The sequence below is a fragment of the Zootoca vivipara genome, chromosome 10, assembly GCF_963506605.1.
Source record: "Zootoca vivipara chromosome 10, rZooViv1.1, whole genome shotgun sequence".
Taxonomy (NCBI): domain Eukaryota; kingdom Metazoa; phylum Chordata; class Lepidosauria; order Squamata; family Lacertidae; genus Zootoca; species Zootoca vivipara.
This window is the reverse complement of record NC_083285.1, coordinates 1,486,772-1,504,699: the sequence shown is the minus strand read 5'-3', so window position 1 is coordinate 1,504,699 and position 17,928 is coordinate 1,486,772. Positions and strand designations below refer to the sequence as shown.

At 42.7% G+C, this 17,928-nt stretch overlaps 1 protein-coding gene across 9 annotated transcripts in view; it reads right to left on the bottom strand.

The window, feature by feature from the left end:
- Positions 1–17,928, bottom strand: part of FRMD4A (FERM domain containing 4A) — a 413,482-nt gene that overhangs the window by 109,861 nt on the left and 285,693 nt on the right. For all 9 annotated transcript variants that reach the window (XM_060279477.1, XM_035127381.2, XM_035127379.2 and 6 more), the window contains exon 5: positions 3,157–3,241. In XM_060279477.1, coding sequence (XP_060135460.1) covers positions 3,157–3,241 — 85 coding nt within the window. The remainder of the gene's footprint in view (positions 1–3,156; positions 3,242–17,928) is intronic.

Genomic DNA, 17,928 nt, shown 5'->3' with positions numbered 1-17,928 from the left:
TGCAGGCAGAGCTAATGAGTGCAGTACAATGCAGCCCATTCACAAACACCTTGGGAGAAAGAAAATCCGATAGTTCCCACAGTATAGCCATGGCATTGAGTAAATGGACCACCCCCCTTCCCCAAGGCTTGCTGGGGGGCTGTGTGACAAAGCAAGGAATCAGATTCAGAAGGGCCTCACCTCCTGCCGAGATTTACCTCCAAAGCCATCTTTTCTCAGAAGCTTCTTTGTAATGGAAGGTGCAAACAACTTACTTGAGCAGCATCCATAAGTATCAATCAAATGGAAATGGGAAGGACTATGGGCCTTGACTTCATAAAACCAGTGCTCTACAGCAAGGAGAAGTTTGAAGAGGCCCCCAAATGGATTTATTTAAATGGGCATGGACCTTTACCTGTGAGCGGCCATTTGGCTGTGAGTGGGGTGCCATTTGGAGAGGTTGGAAGAGATGTGTGGGTGCTTCTTCCCTGTGTTAAAAACTACCGGTACGTCTATGTTGTACCCAAGAGTCACTTCTTTTAAACTTCAAGGCTAGATGATACATGAAATGCATGAATGCATTTAATGTATCTTTTTTTTTCATTTAAAAAAGGAAAAACAGCCACAGGGGTATTGATCAGGATCACTACTGGTTCCACTATTCTGTGCTGGTCAGGTCACATCTGGAGTGCTCTCTTTAGTTTTGGGCAGCAGTTTTTTGGAAGGACATAAACTGGTTGGAACACACCCAGAGGAGAAATCTTTCTGGATGGTGTGGCATCTGGAGACCAAGGTAGCAGCTGTTTTATAGGCGGGATTCAATGGCATACCTGCAAATTCAGGATGTGTAATTAAACTGGATTTGGACTCTTCAGCAACCAACCCACCCCCTCCCCAGATTGAACTTTCGACAGTAAGGAAAGTGATGGGAACGTGGACTGGAAAGGCTCGACACAACATCACATAAGCAAATAAATCAGCATGAACGCTCAATAAACTGGCCATCTGGAAGCAAACTGTTCTGTTGAGGAATGGCTGAAAGAACTGGGAATGTCAGTCTGAGGAAGAGACAGGAGAAGGTGGGGCAGGATATCAGTTTTTAAGGTGTCATGCAAAGATGGAGCAGAAGAAACCATACACTCTACTTCTCCAGAGGGCAAGCATGGAAACAATGGGTGGAAATGGCAGGGAAATAGATATTGACTAAACATTTAGAAAAACTGTCTAACAGTATGAGCTTCTTGACAGTGAAAGAGACTGACCCAGAAAGGACAGACTCTCCTTCACCGGAGGCATGTTAGCAGAGGCTGACGGACCACCGGTCAGAGATGCTGCAGTTGCACCCTGCACTGCAGATCCTACACTGAGCAGAGGGATGGACTAGATGACCCCCAAGATCCCTCCCAAATTATGCCACTCTATGATTCCCCCTGGAGGTGCTATTCCCCACTCCCTTTTTTCACTGAAAATTTTAACACACAAACATCAGGAAACAAGAGATGCAGGCACAGGTTCAAGCACACAGCTTGCCATACAAAATCAGTGGCAACACCAATCCTCCCAAGGACAATAATATACCTCAAAAACCAAGAGGGACTGTGCTTGAAGGCATACATCAGAGGCTGCGGAAATATTGGAAAGAATTATAAAAGCAATTTGATAGAGGTGATCACGTCTGAGGCATGGGAAGCCTATATATATATATATATATATATATATATATATATATATATATATATAAGGGATAATTGGATTTTTTTTTAAATTGGGAATTGTATAATTAATTTGGATGTGATTTGTATTGGAAAATTTAATAGATTTTTTTTTAAAAAAAACCCAAACCAAGAGGGACTGGGGTAGCTCAGTTGGTAGAGCAGGAGATGCTTAATCTTAGGGTCATTAGACAGGGGGCTGGACCAGATGACCCTGATGATCCCTCCTAACTCTACATTTCTATGACTTTACCAAGAGGTAAGTTCAATTCATGCCACAATGAGCCACGTAATTGTTGTCAAATTATGACTACAGCATCATGCAAAACTTGTGGGCGGGTTATGAATGGCTCTTCTCATGCTAGAAACAGAACTCCCATCTCAGCTGCAACAAAATGCTTTTTGGTGGAGTGAGTTCACATGTCCGCTTACCAGTTAAGCAGAAGCAAGAGATGAGACCCTGCACATGCCACGTTTGAAGCAGCCCTGGGTGTCTGCAGAAGACCTTTCTGCTTCTGCAGCTTCCCTTCCCCTCTGGTTCTTGTTTTGTCTCACAGCAAAAAGCAGCTGTGCGCCCTTAGCCTGGGGTATTCCAGCTTCAAGCCAGGGAGTCTGTTCATCTGCCAAAGCGTTGCACAATGTTCTGCACTTGGGACTGTTTTGTTTTATCCAAGTAACCAGCAACAAAAGTCCAGTGGCTTTTTCCTTTTCCTTTTCAAACATCCATAAGGCCAAGAACTTGGACAGAAACCGTTTCATCAGCATTGCATGTAACCATTTTTGTTCTGGTGCACATGGCAAGGTTTCAAGAAACTCCCTCGCCTCCCAGTAAACATCTGGGAACAACTGCCCAGTCCTCACAGGCAAGGGTGCCCTCTTCTGATGGATGCCTTCAAAAGAGTTCTAACGACTCACAACAGTGCTAAATCCCTCATTTAGCAACCATCCTGACATTCCACTTCAAACAAACAAGGATTTATTCACACTCTGAAAACTGGAGATCTTGAAAGTATGGAGTCCAGACGTCTGCACTGCTGAGAGTACATACTCTTCCTGAACCAACAGAATTGTTTCTTACAGATTAGCTCATACGATCAAGAATATGACTGCCAAGGAGATGGTGTTTTCTCCTTTCCTAGAAAACAATACTCCTCCAAATTAGAAGTTGTTTGTTACTATGATTGCTAGCTTGGGGAGAGGCACCATCCCTCAGAGTTAACAAATGTCTGAGAGGCAGGTGTTAATAATACTATAATATAATAATTTATTGCTTATACCCTGCCCATCTGGCTGGGTTTCCCCAACCACTCTGGGAGGCTCCCAACAGGTAAAGGCAGGCAGGCAGGCAGATATATAGGCAGAGAATCACAGATAGCCAAAGGAGGCACAAATTGGCAGTGCTTATTTTTAAAGAAAGGTTGAATTACAATGGCAGTGACATGAAGAAAAAGTGTCAAGGCCTTACCTTGTAAATACAGGACTTGGCATTCAAGAAAAACAACTCAATGGTAGCATTATCCTTTAGATAGGATATGCTTTCAATGTAGAACCTAGAAATGAAATGGAGAAGTCATATAAACACAGGAAAGAAATTGCAGCCACTAAATAAAGAGGACCCTGTGCAATCTTTTTATTATGTGAAAAAATGTGCTCAGAGGAGCCTTTGGGGCTGAGAGAGAGGAATTCTCCTTTTCTGTTTTAGTTTTAGAGATTGTGTTTTGACTCTTGGAAAGATTTGTGTGCCTCTTAAGACATGATCATTCAGAAATGCTGTATGTGTAAATCCCAGCCAATATGAAAGGCATTAATGCTTGTTTTATTTCACAGGTTGATTTATAGCTCTATACATCTTTTCAGCTGGGATGGTTTTCTTTTTCCTCTGTCCTTGACAACTGTGCTGCTTTGCTTCTTAAGAAATGGTTTCATCCTACCTTGGGGGGAGGCAATGAAGGGGAGAAGTGACCCCTGAATGTAGATTTAAAAGGAAACAGTCTGTGCCTGGAGCGCTGAATCTGGAATTTCACAACATCATGGGAATGCTGTACAGAAACAAATACTGCTCACATGAACCTGTATGTAGCTCTGGGAAAGAGCTAGTGCAGTAAGGTGGCTATGAGCCGTAGGTATGAAACAGCCATGCCCTCAGTCAAAATCTTACCTCTGACCTAAGGAGGGGGAGCAATGTGGTTCACTTTGCATTTTAATGCAAGCCTATCTAATCTGCACTTCCTGAAACAAATGTGTCAAACGAAACAGCTCTCCTTCAAAAGTCAGCTTTCTCTGAATTCTGTGATGCAGTTCTTCAACCAAAAAATGGGAACCAAAATGCATGTATTAGAGCAAAGTGCATATAAATAAAAATAACATGTGAAAATGCATTTTATTAGAGAAAATGGCTTGCAAAAATGTATTCAACTAAATTCCACACAAAAATGTGTACATTAGAAGAAATGCATGCTAACATGATGGTGAATTTTCATGAGGGTTCTTTTTTAAATTGCAAATTGAAGAAGAAATATGGTGAGCTGAACTTCCGACCAGAAAAACAAGAAACTGAAATGAACAGATCTGCCCGCCCACACTCTCCCATGAACTGGCTAGCTATCACCTGCATCTTGGGAATATTCTATATCAGTGGCTCCCAATTAGGGATCTGGGGACTCCTGGGGGTCCACGGAACACACCCATGGGGCCTGTGGCCCCATCCCATGCCTCCCCCCAACTAATTTTTTGTCATTTTTGCATGGTAATATCATGGTCTGTTTTAGCACTGTGCGTTTTTTCAATATATGTACCGTAGCAATATATTGCTCCTCGCGTGAGGGAGAGCAGGGCAGCTGAATTCAAGGCACCGCCAATATTGCACGATGGATCTCAGCCGATAATGCTGCTGTTCTGAGCTGCCTTCCCTCACGCTGAGAGAGAACAGGGCAGCTGATCGCCCCACTCCAAGGCACCGTTGGCGCTCCCTTCCCCTGGCACGGAGCCAGGGCAGCTTTAATCAGTCTGCAAGAAAGCAGCAGCAGTAGCCACAGAGGACGGGCCTCTTCACGAGCTGCTACCACTGGCTGCCCCACGGATGGCGGCTTGATGCAGCCCCCATCCCCTCCCAATCAAACCATGTGGTGGAGGGGACTCTGCCCCCCTCCCCCCACCCACCTTATCTCTGGGTGGTTCCTTCCCTCATCCCCATGCCTGATCTCCAATTTCAGACATCGTGTTATATCAGAATATTGTGAGGCTTAACTGCTGATTTATCACAATGTTGAAAACGAGATATTGCTCAGCCCTAGTCTGTTAAATCCTTTGCTTATTAGGGGCTAACCCACATTTTGTTCAAAAAATTGCTTGGCAGAGATAACCACCATAGAGTTATCAACATTTTCAAAAGTAGGGGGTCTATGGCTTGACTTCTGAAAAATAGGGGGTCCTCAGGAATTAGCTAATTGGGAACCACTGATCTATATAGATGCTCTTCAAAAATGTTAAGGATTACCATGGTTGGGGTAAACAGTAGTTGATGGTGGCGATTCATTAAACTTTCTACCATTAGTCATTCGTTACACAAAAAGTCTCGAAGCAACTTACAATGCATTTAAAAAATAAGCACAAGTGAAATATGTTATAATACAAACACATTTGAAATACTGTATTTTCCCGTGTATTAGACGATGTTTTTTGACTCAAAAATCAGGTCAAAAAACTGGGGCTGTCCTATACACAGATAGTGGCGTGGGGGGAAAGCTGTGTACTGCCAGCCAGCTGATTGGCAGGCGTGCAACTCCCCCCCCCAATGCCGCTGCGGGAGGCATGCACTCTAGGGAGCGTTTCCCGCAGCAGCGTGGAGGGGAAGCCACCAGTCAACTGGTTGGCGCCCGCGCTCTAGGGAGCTTCCCGCCTGCAGTGGCATGGGGGGAGTGGCTGCCCACTTTGCCAACTCCCAGCAACAGCCCTGCTGGGTGATGGCGTGCGTGCAACCCCCCCAAAAAAGCTCAGCAACTTTGGGCCATCTTCCCTCATTTTCTTTAAATTTAGTCCCCCAAAATACACGTGGGCATCTTATACATGGAAAAATACGGTACTTGATATACAAGACGGCATAGGAGCCATCTCCTAGGTGCTGTGGTCCCTTCACGCCCCCCCTCAATAAAATATTTGAGAAGGCCAGACCCCCCTAAGTTGATGAACATTGCCATTCAAATGGAGTGCATGAGTCTTGTGGTCGATTATGTGGGGTGCAGCTTACCTGCCCCCCATATTTTATTCAAGTTGGCACCCCTGCAAGATGGTAAGGCACAAAAAGGACCCCACCTTGTCCCAACTATGCCTTCATCTGATAGTTTTTGTAAATGCTCCCACCACATCTAGCAGGTTTTTTTTTTGCTTTATCTTGTATTCCGCTTTTAAGCCAAGGTTTGTTAACAACAGAATCCAATGCAAATCACCTGCAGATGGTCACTATTTTGCAGGAGGGATTCAAGTGCATATTGAGAAAATTATGTTTGCACAATTAAAGTGGATTAAAGGGCTGTGTCGCCCAAGCACAACAAATCCACTTTCAAAAGGAATTGGGGCAATGCTACAGCATAGATTTAAAGCATATCCAACACACATTTAATGCACATACGGTAACTTCCTCCGAAGAATCATAGGAACTGTAGTTTGTTAAGGGTGCTGGGAACTGTAGCTTTGTGAAGTGAAAAAGACTCTGCCCAGGATTCTTTGCAGGAAGCCATGTACTTTCAATAGGCATTAGATGTGTTTTCATACTTTTTGCAGTTTGGAAACAAATGAAGAAACGAGTTGAAAAGTGTGGAATGAATGAATTACTAACAGTATAAACTGTTATAAAGGTATAAACAGCCTGCAAGCAAATCAAGATAATTTTTTTATATAACCAATCTACCCTACAAACAAAGGAAAACAAATGCTCAATAAAGACCAATATGGTTTAACCTGCTGCATAAGCTTTGTGCAAGCAAATCTGGATGACTGCTCAATAAATAGGTCTGGGGGGCTTCATAGTAAAAGAAAATATGGAAATAACAAAAAAACTTGCAGTGATCTTTTTCAACATACCTGCTAATATTTCTCATGGATTCATAGACATACTAGCCCACTTATTGTTTTTATAGAGCTGCTTAGGGTCACCAGATCACAACCCAAAGAACTCTCCAACCCCCTTATAGGCAGCATGTTGCCAGCGTCTCCCACACTGTTCCTTCTTAGGTCCCAGCACCCATCCATCCCTTTCCCCACCTGCTAAAACAAACAGAACTCTCCCTCTGCTAACCCACAGCTGGCAGGAGCAGAAGGTCGCTGATGTCATGGAAGGTGCCGGGGGAAGAAGCCCCAGCCCTTGTCCCATCCTCCTCCATAACTGCAGGACAGCAGCCAGGAAAGCAGAAGACTCACTGAGCACAACGTGTAGTTTTTCTCCCGCATGAGAAGTAGATTCACACACACACACACACGTATGTACCTACCTGACAGAAACGAGAGCTCTGTTGCATAGGGGCCTGAGCACAAGTTATGAAGTGCTCAGCTAAAATTTGACCTCAGAGGCCACCATACCAAGGAGCCTCGGGAAAGCCTTTCATTGGATCCCTCTTGCTTCTGTGTGATGCAGATAATGTTACTCTGCCTTCTAAGCCTATGACAGTGCAGTGTGACAAGCCCAGGATCTCTCCTTGGACTTCAGAGCTGGATGTGAGAATTACATTAACAACAGCTGTGAATGTCAACCTCTCATTGGAATGTTTCCGATATGCTTCTTACAAACTACATATTCACTTAAAAAAGAGAAGGAAGGAAGGAATGCAGATTTGTCCACTGGCACCTGACCCTGCTTACAGGTGTGAGCTGAAAAAGAAGGCACTCCTGTGGGACACCAGGGGGCAGCATTGCATTTCTTAAACCTACGGTGAAAGCCTGGCTGATGCTCTGAGCAATTCATACAAGTAAAGACGATCGGATAAAAAAAGTAGGAAACTTGAACAAGCACTGGGCTTTTTTTCAGCCAGAACTCAGTACTGGCACCTCTAAAGTAGGTGCCATTGCCATTCTAAGAGAACAAAGAAGGCATTCGTGGTGAGTTCTGGTACCTTTTTTCTATAAAAATAGCACTAAATAAGCATATATCCTCCTGTAGTCAAGAGCTCCACATGATATTTAGGACCTACAAAGAAAACCTCATTCTCCAAAGATCTGCAGTGCACATTGTATGCTGGGAAGTTCTTCCAAAATGTGTGTCAATATTAAAACAGCAGCAACAGCCGAGGGAAATAATTGTCTTCATTTAAAAGGGGCTGGAGCCTTCTAGAGGATCTTTTGGAAAAGTCTTCTATTGTTTGCTTAGAAAACCGGAAGTTTCATTTATTCACTGTGACTTTATAGCTGGAGATGTAAGAACTTTAGAGATGTAGCAGTAGTACAATGGTTTTCTATTTTGCCTGGCAAGAGTTAATAGTTTCCTAGGTATTAGCATAAATATTATTTCCATAAGCTCAATAATGTGACCCCTTTTCATGGAAGTGCTAACTTCTGTTAGTGAAATTTTATAGTATGGGTAAGTTTCTGACATGCGCAACTTTGTTTTTAAGAAAGGCATGGAAAATGTGAATTTCAGCACCTCCCCAGTTTCAAATTTTCCATCCCCACTACAGACATTCATTTTCACCATCTGCGCATGTCAGAAACTTACACTAAAAGCATTGGAAATACATCTGAACCTTGTTCCGCTTGTTGGTGTAAGATCTTCAGAGACAGCATCTCTCAGTTTTGAGACCAGAAGCCTGTTCAACATAAGTCACTCAGTTGCTCACTAACAGCTTTGGGTTTTTCATCGCATCCTGTGTTCTCTGCCACATCTACAACCAAAGGTATTATTCACAGCATTCGAGATTATAAAGACTAAGGCAATCTATATTAATTTCCAAGCAGCCTAAACAGAATAGAAAGAGCTATTCCTTCAATTGTGATACATGAAAAAAGTCCCTGCTGGCATTTTGACAGAGAAGTCGCATCGCTAAATAACGTATTTTTCGCTCCATAAGACACACTTTTTTCCTCCTAAAAAGCAAGAGTCAAGGCATTGATCCCCTTCATGGATCAATGCCTTGTCGTAAGCGAAGGGGCTTGAATAACTCAGAGAAGCTATGAGCTATGCCATGCAGGGCCACCCAAGATGGACAGGTCATAGTGGAGAGTTTTGACTAAACGTGATCCACCTGGAGAAGGAACTGGCAAGCCACTCCAGTATCCCTGCCAAGAAAACTCCATGGACAAAGACAACAGGCATATAAAAGTTATGACGCTGGAAGATGAGCCCCTCAGGTCGGAAGGCGTCCAACATGCTACTGAGGAAGAGCGGAGGAAGGAACATGCTACTGAGGAAGAGCGGAGGACAAGTACAAGTAGATTCAGAGCTGATGAAGCGGCTGGGCCAAAGCCGAAAGGACGCTCAGTTGCGGATATGCCTGGAAGCGAAAGGAAAGTCCGATGCTGTAAAGAAAAATATTGCATAGGAACCTGGAACCATGAGTGGAGGTAAGCTGGATCTGGTCAAAAATGAGAAGAATAAAAATGACAAGAATAAATATCGACATCCTGGGCATCAGCGAACTAAAATGGAAGGGAATGGGCGAATTCAGTTCGGGTGACTATCATATCTACTACTGTGGGCAAGAATCCTGTAGAAGAAATGGAGTGGCCCTCATAGTCAACAAAAGAGTGGCAAAAGCTGTAATGGGATGCAATCTCAAAAATGACAGAATGATCTCGATACGAATCTAAGGCAGACCTTTTAACATCACAGTAATCCAAGTTTATGCACCAACTACCGGTGCTGAAGAAAGTGAAATTGACCAATTCTATGAAGACCTACAACACCTTCTAGAAATGACACCAAAGAAGGATGTTCTTCTCATTACAGGGGATTGGAATGCTAAAGTAGGGAATCAAGAGATAAAAGGAACAACTGGCAAGTTTGGCCTTGGAGTTCAAAATGAAGCAGGGCAAAGGCTAATAGAGTTCTGTCAAGAGAACAAGCTGGTCATCACAAACACTCTCTTCCAACAACACAAGAGACGACTCTACACATGGATATCACCAAATGGGCAGCATCGAAATCAGATTGATTATATTCTCTGCAGCCAAAGATGGAGAAGCTCTATACAGTCAGCAAAAACAAGACCTGGAGCTGACTGTAACTCAGATCATCAGCTTCTTATAGCAAAATTCCAGCTTAAACTGAAGAAAGTAGGAAAAACCACTGGGCCAGTAAGATACAATCTGAATCAAATCCCTTATGAATACACAGTGGAAGTGAGGAACAGGTTTAAGGATTTAGATTTGGTGGACAGAGTGCCTGAAGAACTATGGATGGAGGCTCGTAACATTATACAGGAGGCAGCAACGAAAACCATCCCAAGGAAAAGGAAATGCAAGAAAGCAAAATGGCTATCCAACGAGGCCTTACAAATAGCAGAGGAGAGGAGGCAAGCAAAATGCAAGGGAGATAGGGAAAGATACAGGAAACTGAATGCAGATTTCCAAAAAACAGCAAGGAGAGACAAGAGGGTCTTCTTAAATGAGCAATGCAAAGAAATAGAGGAAAACAATAGAATGGGGAAAACCAGAGTTCTGTTCAAGAAAATTGGAGATATGAAAGGAACATTTCGTACAAAGATTACCATAATAAAGGACAAAAGGGGTAAGGACCTAACAGAAGCAGAAGACATCAAGAAGAGGTGGCAAGAATACACAGAGGAATTATACCAGAAAGATATGGAGGTCTCGTACACCCCAGGTAGTGTGGTTGCTGACCTTGAGCCAGACATCTTGGAGAGTGAAGTCAAATGGGCCTTAGAAAGCACTGCTAATAACAAGGCCAGTGGAAGTGATGATATTCCAGCTGAACTATTTAAAATTTTAAAAGATGATGTTGTTAAGGTGCTACACCCAATATGCCAGCAAGTTTGGAAAACTCAGCAATGGCCAGAGGATTGGAGAAGATCAGTCTACATCCCAATTCCAAAGAAGGGCAGTGCCAAAGAATGCTCCAACTACCGCACAATTGCGCTCATTTCACACGCTAGCAAGGTTATGCTTAAAATTCTACAAGGCAGGCTTAGGCAGTATGTGGACCGAGAACTCCCAGAAGTGCAAGCTGGATTTCGAAAGGGCAGAGGAACCAGAGACCAAATAGCAAACATGCGCTGGATTATGGAGAAAGCTAGAGAGTTCCAGAAAAACGTCTACTTCTGCTTCATTGACTATGCAAAAGCCTTTGACTGTGTCTACCACAGCAAACTATGGCAAGTTCTTAAAGAAATGGGAGTGCCTGATCACTTCATCTGTCTCCTGAGAAATCTCTATGTGGGACAAGAAGCTACAGTTAGAACTGGATATGGAACAACTGATTGGTTCAAAATTGGGAAAGGAGTACGACAAGGTTGTATATTGTCTCCCTGCTTATTTAACTTATATGCAGAATTCATCATGCGAAAGGCTGGACTAGATGAATCCCAAGCCGGAATTAAGATTGCCGGAAGAAATATCAACAACCTCAGATATGCAGATGACACAACCTTGATGGCAGAAAGCGAAGAGGAATTAAAGAACCTTTTAATGAGGGTGAAAGAGGAGAGCGCAAAATATGGTCTGAAGCTCAACATCAAAAAAACCAAGATCATGGCCACTGGTCCCATCACCTCCTGGCAAATAGAAGGGGAAGAAATGGAGGCAGTGAGAGATTTTACTTTCTTGGGCTCCTTGATCACTGCAGATGGTGACAGCAGTCACGAAATTAAAAGACGCCTGCTTCTTGGGAGAAAAGCAATGACAAACCTAGACAGCATCTTAAAAAGCAGAGACATCACCTTGCCGACAAAGGTCCGTATAGTTAAAGCTATGGTTTTCCCAGTAGTGATGTATGGAAGTGAGAGCTGGACCATAAAGAAGGCTGATCGCCGAAGAATTGATGCTTTTGAATTCTGGTGCTGGAGGAGACTCTTGAGAGTCCCATGGACTGCTAGAAGATCAAACCTATCCATTCTTAAGGAAATCAGCCCTGAGTGCTCCCTGGAAGGACAGATCGTGAAGCTGAGGCTCCAATACTTTGGCCACCTCATGAGAAGAGAAGAATCCTTGGAAAAGACCCTGATGTTGGGAAAGATTGAGGGCACTAGGAGAAGGGGACGACAGAGGACAAGATGGTTGGACAGTGTTCTCGAAGCTACGAACATGAGTTTGACCAAACTGCGGGAGGCAGTGCAAGACAGGAGTGCCTGGCGTGCTATGGTCCGTGGGGTCACGAAGAGTCGGACACGACTAAACGACTAAACAACAACAACAAGACACACTTTTTTCCTCCTAAAAAGCAAGAGGAGGTGTCTGTGCATCTTATGGAGCGAATTCATGGTCCCTGGAGCCGAATTGCCCAGGGGTGAAAAGCAGATCCAGCTTTTTTTTTTTTTTAAAAAAAGAAAGAGTTAAAGGCTAACAAGAGGGAAAGAGAACCCACTCAGCAGCTGATTGCAAGAGATTGGGAGGGAGATAAGAGAAGCTAGCTCCCTTCCTGGCCCCACCCCTTGCCCAGGCCTCCATTGTTGTGTTTCCCCAGTGACATGTGACTGGTTGATTAGATTTTCTGTCAAAACTGTAGAAATGGCTCCCTTTCCTTTCAAAGCTGCAGAACTGTGATTTGAACTCCATAAAAACAGGATTTCCCCCCTTTGCAAGGTAAGCTGCACAACTTTGAGCTGATGCTCAAAAAAAATGGAGCTTTCCCCCTTTGCAAAAAAACCTACACAACTGTGAGCTGATGCTCAAAAAAACCAGGGCTTTCCCCCTTTCCTCCTCTAAAAATTAGGTGCGTCTTTTGGTCAGGTGTGTCTTATGGAGCGAAAAATACGGTGGATGGCCTTCATTACGGAATTCCCAGTTCTCGCTTACACTGTCTTTGCCTGCATCGCCTTCCATCCCTAAATGATCGCTTCCCTAATCCCTTCCATGCTATTACTCTCCACCTGGAATCCTCTTCCAGCTCTTCCTTTTGGGGCAAAGGTCTTAGCTCAGCCCAGGCTTGCACTTGACTATTTTGCCAGTGACTCTTCTGTGGATCCTGCCTGCCACTAACACCCTGGAGGTAGGATCCGTTAAGCAATTCCTTCTTTGCAAATTCTGATATGAACTGCCCTGACCTGTGCCTCCTCAGCTAACGCGCAGATCAGGATGCAGTTATCTCGTGTGTGTGTGTGTGTGTGTTGTACTTCCCTGAATTTTGCAGCATAGTTTTTTTTCTCAAAATACATACACAAACATGCATTTTAGGATACAATATGTTTAGAAATGTGTACTCTGAGAGGAAAAATGCATTTGAATATGGATTTCCTTGTGATTAAAAATAACTACATATTTTTATTGAAAAGCATTTATAAACTACTGGAAAATATTTTAAAAATCTGTAAGATTAATATGGAAATGGGACAGAACGGACTTTTAGAAACTGACTCAGGTGAGGAACAGCCTGATCTAGTTCTACCTCCCTGGAGATAGTTTGAAAACTGGATTATCCTAACTTGGGTTGCAAGAGCTGAACATAGAAGCCCCTACAATTGCTACTCCCCACTATCACAATAAAGATTCGTACATTAAATAGACAGTAGGCATAAAACAAATCTGCCATTCCATTCACATATGCTGCTGCTGCTGCACAAAATGCAAAGAGCTTGTGGCCAGTTTCCCATCGAATCCTGTGTTCTAACCTCCATTGTAAATCTTTAAAAGCATATACCATAGCTTGGCCAGGGCAGGGTGGGGGGCACTGAAAAAGAAAGAAAAATAGCCCCATTGCTGATCTGTTAAGTAATCAGCTGGAAAGGAATAAGAAAAGCAACAGAAGCCTTCCTCCCCTCTGAGCACAGGGCTCTCTCTATTGATTTTAGCATCTAGCTCAGGGGTGGCCAACTCCCAAGTGACTGCGATCTACTCACAGAGTTAAAAACTGGCAGTGATCTACCCCCCCTTTTTGGGGGGGGAGGTTCTGGTCAAAGTTGTTGAGCTTTTTTAGGAACAAAAGTCCTGTTTTCGGGTTTCAGGTGAAAGAGTTGTTGAGCTCTTTTTTAGGGAGGGGAAAGTCCCATTTTTTGGGGGGTGCAGGTGTTTCCAAGCACAATTCAAAGTGCTGGTGCTGACCTTTAAAGCCCTAAATGGCCTCAGCCCAGTATACCTGAAGGAGCGTCTCCACCCCCATTGTTCAGCCCGGAAACTGAGGTCCAGTGCTGAGGGCCTTCTGGCAGTTCCCTCCCTGCGAGAAGCCAAGTTACAGGGAACCAGGCAGAGGGCCTTCTCGGTAGTCATGCCCACCCTGTGGAACACCCTCTCACCAGATGTCAAGGAAATACTGTAAAGAACTTTCTGACTTATAGAAGATATTTGAAGGTAGCCCTGTTTAGGGAAGTTTTTAATGTTTTATGTTTTACTGTGTTTGGTGTTTTAATTTGCTAGAAGCCTCTCAGAATGTGTGGGACAACCCAGTCAGATGAACAGTATAGTAATAATAGTAGTAATAGTAATAGTAATAGCTTTCCCCAGGGAATTTTACTGCTGAATCAGAGCAAACAGCAATCTGCGAAAAACCTGATTGCCATTTGCTCCAATCCAGTGATAAAACACTCAGAGAAAGTGCTGGGACAAAAAACCAAACCTGCTTGGACATGACACCTTAAAGCCCATTCTGTGCCTAGAAAGTTAGTGCAAAAGGAAGTCTGGATGAGTCCTAAGATAAGAAAAAAGTCTCTTGGTATCGAGCTACATGATAATAGGGTCTAGATCACTATGCTCCTCCCATACCCCACCATTCCTGTTTCTGGAGATACCTAGCTATAGTGCTGAGTTGCAGAAGTGATGGCTGGAAGTGCAGACAGAGCCTGCTAAATATTTGCTTTGGACTCTTGAGCTTTATTGTCATCATTTGTAATAGGCGTGGAACCATTTCATTACACTGCAGTCCATGTTACCCAGAAGAGTTTTCACTTGTTCTGCTGAAGGTTTTAATAATTCCCTCCTCCTGTGCAACTTTTGTCGGTGATTACCAGATCAAGTAGAGAGGCTGTACTCTTGTCTGTTTCTAATAAAGACGTTTCTTTCACAATATAAGAAGTCCCTGAAAGCTTATTTCAGAACTTTCAGCAATGTGAACAGAGTGATTTATTTTGGTTATAGTGAGAGTGAATCATCACCCTTTTTTTCTGAGTAGCTGCATGGGAATATTCCAAGGAAAACTGATTTTTTAAAAAAGATACAGCATATATTGTCTCTGTATTTGGAGATGGGCTGCAGCCCAGTGGAAAAGAACATGGAAGAAGCCTCCGGTTCAGTCTGTACCATCTCCAGGTAGAACTGGAAATAATTTCAGCCAGAAACCCAGGAGAGCTGCTACCATTCTGTATAACTGAGTTAGGTAGCCTTATGGTCTAACACCTGCCTTTCCATCTCACAGTGATATGATAAGAGGCAGTTAACATAACTAAAAAACACACCCTACAATATCATGAATGGAAAACAAAAATATAGTCAGAATAGCAGCAAAATTACAAAACAACAACAACAACAACAACCCTACAAAACAATTTATAGTGGCGGATGTGTGTGTGTGTGTGTGTGTGTGTGTGTGGAGTCAAGAAAATCACACAAAAAAATCATCAAATGTCATAGAATAGAAATGGAGAGAAAATTGATTTCCTGGGTCAGGAAGCTTCAAATCTTGGGCACTGTAAAAAGAAAAAAAGAGGCCCTTTCTTCTTGTACTAGTCAATTTTACACCAGACTGTACAACTGTACAAAAAAAGGCCTCACTGAACGTATTGGACAGGTAAACTATTTAGGCTTCAAAAGGTAATGACTGGCACTCTGAGTCCAGAAACAAACAGGTACGCAGTGCCTTTCGTATGAAAAAGGAGACCGACTCCATTAAGAGTCTTGCTGCTGCTCTTGGAACTGGCTGAAGTATCTAGTTCCATGATTATGGTGGTTCAACACTGATGCCAAGAAAGACAATATCCAAATAATGATTTGGAGACTGAAGAAGCAGCAGGTATCCCCATCGCATCCACTTTCTCCTGCCCCGTTTTCTGCTCCCAGGATCCCCCTCTCCTTTCTGTGTTATGTGACAACTACGGTTTCCTGTGATACCCCAGCTGGGCAAACTGTGATCAGCTGGGCAAACTGTGATCAGCTGGGCAAACTGTGATTTGCTTCCAGCCCATTCTTCAAATCAATGGTTCAAAGTTGGTCTGGCAAACCAGTTTCAAGGAAATTCTGTTTGCGGTTCCATTTAGGTCTCATGTCAACGTATGGCTGGAGGAAACCTGTAAAGAAAGACAGAATCTGCCCATAATAGTGAAGGGGGAGGACAAGGAGGGTGTGTGTAAGCCTGCAGCACTTAAATAATGTTCAGGCATTTGTCTGAATGTGTGAAGGGTTAGACAAGGGAGGGAAACAGGAGCAAAACCCCTCCCCAGGGTCCCCAAGTGCAGTAGCTGCCCCTCAGATTTCCATGCAATAGGTGCAAAGGTCTGATTGGACACTCTCAGAAACCTCCCCCCCCCCAGCAGAATAACCCTGGTTTAGCAGGGTTTCCAATCACAGGGACAACGTCTAAGCACATGCCATCAAACATACTATAAAAACACATTCAACCTTTGGCAATATCATGTGACAAACTAATGAGAAGCTGGCATGTCTGAGGAGATATGGGGGGTATGACTTGCGAGTGCACCCTTGCCTGCCATAGCTTCATATATTCACACAAACACAGTCTACATATGTCTTCTTGCACTGAAATTTTCCATCACTAACTTTCTTTTGTCATGTCACCCACAAGTATTTATCCGGTTCTCTCAACATAACTGCTGGTTCCCTTTTCCTTTTTTTACTCCCAACATCATGGCTTCTTCCTGCGCTGAGTTAATCCTTCACCCTCTCATTTTAAATGCTTCCCCAAAGCTCACCATTGCAAATAACACTTACTTTAAAAACAAAAAAAGTTAAAATATACTTTATTGAAATTATAAATTAAGAACATACATTAATCAAACAAAAACAAACATATCAGTTATTCCAAACAATAAATACAAAATCGAAATCCTACACAATTAGCCCCTCCTTCCCCCTCTGACACCCCTCCAGTACCTTATCAACTTCTGTCCTAAAGCATTATTTCAATATGCATTTCGTATTCTCTTCTATTTCTTTGTACCATTTTATACCTTTTTGTCTAATCCCCATACTTTCCCTTTACCTTCCTAATCTAGGCACACAAGCATATCATCTTTTGAGCAATATTTTGCCAAATACACTTCGTAACATTTGCATTCGTTTTTCAAATTTTGCTTCGATTGATTCCTTATTATTGCCGTTAATTTTGCCATCAATAGGTATTCATTTAATTTGCAAATCTAATCTTCTTTTGTTGGAACCTTTGGATCTTTCCATTGGGCTGCTATCACTACCCTGGCTGCAGTACTGGCATATAAAAATACTTTTTCCTTTCCTTTAGGTATTTCACAATCTATTAGACCTAACAGATATACCTCGGGCTTTTTGGTAATCAATTTTTTCAACATTTTAAAAAATTTCTTCCTGTATCAATTGCCAGAATTTTTTAATTTCCTCGCACTGCCACCACATGTGCACTCTTCCCTCCCCATCCTTACATTTAAACTCGGCTTCTAATTTTGGATTTATATACATAACTATCCCTCTCTTTTTTTTGCTTTATCTGAGGCAATATATTCTAACCCCAATCTTTTGTTGACCAAAATTCTTTCATGCTTTTGTGCTATATGTGATTCTTGTAAACATATTACATTCCATTTTTTCTTTTTTAATATATGTTCTATCTTGTTTCTTTTTTTCTTCTCGTTCAATCCATTCACATTCCAAGAAATTATACTTAAAATTCATTTGCTTTATTTACAGTAATCAATAATATTTCACAATTTTATTTGCTATAATCTAAAAAGAAGAGAATAATCAAAGCCTGCTCTAAAATTTCACTATTACAGGTTCTTTTTCCTTTATATTCATAGAATCATAGAATCATAGAGTTGGAAGAGACCACAAGGGCCATCCAGTCCAACCCCCTGCCAAGCAGGAAACACCATCAAAGCATTCCTGACAGATGGCTGTCAAGCCTCTGCTTAAAGACCTCCAAAGAAGGAGACTCCACCAC